Source organism: Chiloscyllium plagiosum, unplaced genomic scaffold (assembly GCF_037043375.1).
Source record: "Chiloscyllium plagiosum isolate Xiang-an unplaced genomic scaffold, Cpla_swu_hap1 HiC_scaffold_6, whole genome shotgun sequence".
In the NCBI taxonomy this organism is placed as follows: Eukaryota; Metazoa; Chordata; class Chondrichthyes; order Orectolobiformes; family Hemiscylliidae; genus Chiloscyllium; species Chiloscyllium plagiosum.
In genome coordinates, this window is record NW_028270144.1 from 66,978,397 (window position 1) to 66,983,622 (window position 5,226).

General features: G+C 46.7%; 1 protein-coding gene across 1 annotated transcript; it reads left to right on the forward strand.

Annotated features, from left to right (window-relative positions):
• The first annotated feature begins 2,142 nt into the window (after positions 1-2,142).
• On the forward strand, positions 2,143-4,281 carry LOC148149779 (maestro heat-like repeat-containing protein family member 1). Its single transcript, XM_087988548.1, has one exon. It carries the CDS (start codon positions 2,143-2,145, stop codon positions 4,279-4,281), a length of 2,139 nt encoding a protein of 712 aa, XP_087844674.1.
• The last annotated feature ends 945 nt before the right edge of the window (positions 4,282-5,226 follow it).

Here is a 5,226-nt window from a genome sequence, read left to right on the forward strand (position 1 = left end):
ATGGGAGAGCCACTTTTTATTTGTTTATTTATTTTTGTATCTCCTCAGAGTGACCAGATTATTATTTATGTTTAACAAAGTCAAGGCAGTTTTATTTTCTGGCCTGTTAGACCAGAGTGGACTTTGCTGTGTGTTTTACCCGGATCTGTCCGTGTCCCGGGTGGGTCTGATCGGGGCAGTGTCGCGGCCTTGGTTTTATTTCATTGTTTATCCCTTTACTTTAAAAGTGTGGAAGGTTGCTTGTCAGACAGGAGGCCTGTCACCAACAGTGTGCACTTTTGGATCACTACATTCAATTCTGGTCTCCCTGTTACATGAAGGATGTTGTGAAAGGGTTAGAGAGTTTGAGCTTTCGGGAGAGGCTGAATGGACTGGGGCTATTTTCCCCAAGGTGTTGGAGGCCAAGGAGTGAAATTATGGAAGTTTATAAAATCATGTGGAGCATGAATAGGGTGAGTCGGCAAGGTCTTTTCCCCAGGGTATGGGAGTTCAAAACCTAAACACATAGGTTTAAGGCAAGCAAGGAAATATTCAAAAGGGAAGTGAGGGGCAACGTTTTCAGGCACAGGGTGGTCCGTGCACCCAACGAGCTGCCAAAGAAATTGTTGCAGGCTGGTATAACGACAACATGCAAAAGGATTCTGGATAGGACTATGAATAGGAAGCGTTTAGAGGGATATGTGCCAAATGCTGGCAAATGGGAGCAGATTAATTTGAGTTAGCTGGTCGGTATGGACGAGTTGTACCGAAGGGACGATTGCCATGCTCGACAGCTCTGTGTCTCTGTGAATCTAAAATGCAGTTGAGAAAAGAATAAATTTCCAGGGCAAAGCACATGAACTCATAATGAATCTGGAACTGAAGTGATTCAGATAGTAAAACAATGTGGTGAACAAATTATTGCAACAGTTTGACTTGAATGACAGGTGATGAGTTGACCCAAGATCAACTTCAAGAGGAAGATCTTAATCCTTCATCTTCCAAAGAAGAAGTGTTATTCCCATTGACAGAGGTAAGACTAAATAAGCAGTAAGCCTGGAGTAACATGATTGAGGATGTGAAATATCTAATTCACCAGCATATCACCCACACAGGGCCAATGAAAATGTCCAACTCACTCAATAAGTCAAATTTAAGCAATTACATACTTCAGCACAAGTAGTTCAACAGTTTGAGAACCAAGATTTGCTTGCGCAAAATGAAGATGAGCTTCATCTGACTCAACAGTTTCCAAACAAACTGCACAGATACAGGATATGATCAAGAAGAAATGATTGAACTCAAATCCAAGATATTGTGAAAAAAAAATGACCATCTTCCACAGAGCTGCCATGTGCTACAATGGACGTTGCTCTGATTAAAGATTCCCCAGATGATGGAACAGGAAGAGTTCCTCAGTGAAGGGAATTTGAGAGAGAAAGGGTTCTCCCAGATAACAGAATGTACCAACGATGCCTTTCAACAGGAATGACACCTATGTTGAGGGATGTTGAAAACAAAAAAAATTTGGAATAATGGTGGACTGAGGGTAACACGGATCTTGGAATTTCTCCTGAGTTTCAGGCTTATTTTGAGATTTACTTCTAGATTTCTGTGTTATGTTATTTCAACCGTATGATATTATTTTGATGCATTTTCAGTTCTTGTGTATAAAAGTGATATTTTGAGAAGTACGGGAATCTAAAATATTTGGAGGGATATAGACCAGGGACAGGCAGCTTGGCCTGGGTGAGTTTGGGATTATTTTCGCCATGACCTGGATGCACTGAAGGAACTGATTCCGTGCTGATTGGCTCTATGATTCTGTGACATGAGCCCACACTCTGTGTCATAATCTCTGTGACTCCTCACGGGATGTTTGTTTTTGAAATTCCCAGTGCACGACACCCACTGGGAGCTGAGGACCCCATTACAACTGACGGCCGCTGTCATCACAATGAGAACCATGACAACACATCATTGCAGGGTCATATAAAACACAACAAACTGAAGCGATCTGTGCACTTGTGCTGGAGAGACGCCGAGAGAGGAGATCAAGCAAACTGCTCTGGTCAACTGAATTGGTAACATCCCAACTCGAGGGAAAGATTGAAGACCGAGTTCAAGAACAGAATCAAAGGATTTTCACAAGCCGACTCAAAGATGAAGCCTGTTATTGGTGTCTTTTGTGTGGCTATGGAGAAGATCATTGCTGAGACTGAAGACAAGGACGAAATCATCCAGAAGATTGAGGAGGGGATCTTTTCGATGGAAGACAATCAGCGGGAGACCGCTGTACACATCATCTCGGAGATGCTCGTGGTGTTTTCCCGGAGGTTTGATGACAGCAGGGAAGTGCTGGAGAATCTTGTGGGCACGCTGCTTGGAGGACTGCTTCCACGTTGTGCTGACGGTTCCCAAGCTGTGCAACAGATGGCCCTCAGCGCGGTCAGTACCATCCTGTCCATGTACTTAGTGGCTGATGGAGCCAGCCTGCAACAATATCAAGAACGTCTGGTGTTTCTGAAGACGCTTCCGGAAGACCTGACGGACCCGGATGAAGGAGCTCAGTTTGAGAAGTGTCATCAGGTGATGGAGCTGATTTGCCAAAGCCTGCCGCGCTGTCAGCTGGACAACCTGCTTCTCATGGTCTGTGGCAGTCTGTCAGACCAAAATCCCAGCTGTGCCCGAGTCGCGTCCTTGCTATTGGAAAACCTCTTCCTGCAAGAGCGAAAACAACTTCAGGACCGGGTCTCAGAGATCCTGCATGTGCTGGGGCTTCATTTGGAGATCATTCCTCACCAGGAGGTGAAAGGGCGTGTCCTACGAGGGATGACTGCTCTGACCTCACAACACTCAGCAGCAGCTATGTCCCAGCTCCTGCTCTGTCGCCCCCCAGGGGACAAGTTCATCCGGGATATGTGGAAAGCAGCAGCTGAGGATAGAGCCTGTCCAGTGAGTACGATCAAACATCTTGTGTACTCACTGGAGGGAAAAAGCTGCCCCGTCCGTGGGAGCATGTACTCGGCCAACGTCTCGCTGACTGCCATCCACGGCTTATATGAGATACTGACTCAGCCCAGGATGGCAGACGTGGTGAGGCCATTGTTCCCACACATTTTCAGTGGCTTACTTATATCACTCACCAGCGGAATGAGTTTCTCTCTGCCCAGTGATACAGATATTCAGTCACAGCAGAGAGGATTCACCGCTGGGTTTGATGCTGATATAAGTAGGTCACTGAATGAAAGGTGTGTGAGGTCACTCATGGCCTTGTTTGATCTAATTGGTCAAAGTGACATCTCAGACCAGATGGTGATGGTAGGAGGATGGCAACAGCTACGAGGGGTTGGATTTGATCAGGGGGTTGTTCTGCTGGCCCAGGCAATGACAGCATCTGCAGGTGATGATTTGTTTAAGACCGTACATCGTCTGGTTTCCCAAATCCTTCGGATCCAGGACTGTCAGGCTGTTCCAATAATCATCTTCTTTGGGGAACTCCTGAAAGCTCCTTGCCTTTCCGAACTGGGTCTCACAGACATGGTCATTAACAGCTTAATACGATACCTCTGCTGGTACGACTCCTCACCCGTTAGCCAGTTGCTCTGCATCAGAGCTTTAAGTAACATCGATTTTGGTGCAAGGCAGCGGTGTTGGAGTGTGACCGATGTCTTGGTGAGCCTGTTGGGCAATCCAGAGAACAGCGATGTATTCACCCTTGCGGTGTTGTCTTGCCTTCAGAAAAACATCCTGGAGGCACCAGCAGAAACAATCAGGCCCTTTTTAAATGCAATCCTCTCCAGGATACAGCCACTGTTTGGGGCAGGAAGTGAGCAAGTCTCTGTGGAAGCTCTCCAAATGTTGGAAATATTGGCCACGTTTGGAGAGTCCAGTGATTTCCAGCGACAGCTCCACACCAACATCGTGTCCTTGCTGTTGCACCTGGATACTAAAAGTGAGAAAACCATCCAGTGTTGTAGTGCAGCACTGCAGATGATTTTCTCAGCCACTGGATCCACAAAGGCTTGCTCCTTAGCTGAGAGGTATCTCGAGGCACCAGGCTGGAGTTACCGAAGCTTCCTGAAACGTATTTCACGTCAGCTCGTTGACGATTACCCCGACATGGTGAGTTCCTACATTTCGGACTGTGTATCCTTCAGTTCCAACCAGGACCATCACCGCGATCAAGCAGCGGCCTTAGCAGCATTCCTCACCAAGCAGACCCATCGCTTCCGGATCACCCAATGGACCTCCTGGTGTAAAAGATTAATTTGCAGTTGCTGCTGCATAGTCCCCAAATGAGACCTCAGCACATCAGGTTCAGAATATGGCCCAGACCCTTGTCTTCTCATACCAACTGTTGTGCTCCAGATCCCGATCCTCACCGTCAATAAACAAACAGACCTTCTCAACATCAATGTTTCTGTCACACCAACGGATCGTCTCTGCATCATCTTATGGTCTTCCCATCTTTAACAGCATCTGATCTCTGTCAGGTCCTCAGCAAGTGCTCTCTCTGGAACCTCAACATTGTCTCAGCATTGATCTTCTCCAGATCGTGGACATTATAGGAAGAATTGATCTCCTCCAGATACATACCTTTTCTGAGAAACTGATCCAAAAGTATACAACTTTGTACACTCATCCAGAGTGTGCAGTTCATAAAATCAATAGACCTATCTCTCAGTTATATTTGTACATATTGTAAATATTTAATGTTCTTGTAAATAAAGATTCCGTTTCACTTGAAATAAACTGCAACAGTGTTGTTGTACCAGCACGTGTCACATAAATGCACTCCCATTCTGGGAGTAGTGACTGCTGGACCATTGGGGTCATCTCTCCCCAGGGCAGCGGATGGAGAGAGGGCAAGGCTCGGGGTCTGCACTCACCTTCCCTGACCACGTCTGCAGGATGTAGTACTGGTTTGATCAGCTTCAGAATGGGGCTTTAGAGCTTCGGTGTGGTCACCTGGCAGCTGAAGTGTTTCTGACTGGCAGCTGAAGTGTTTCTGACTGACACTGATCACCAGTCAGTGGTAGTCAAAGATTCAGGAAAGCCCCATGGTGCATCTCACTCAGAGAGAGTGACGGCTCCTCTGGGGGTGCAGCCAGAGCTCAGTTACACAATGTGGGGATCAGAAAGAACGGGAGAACAACAGTGGTGGGGATCTCAGTCCTGGGGGGCACTCACAGGTATTTCTGCAGGTCTGGACGATAACAACTTAGGGCCTGAACTCTTATTTGT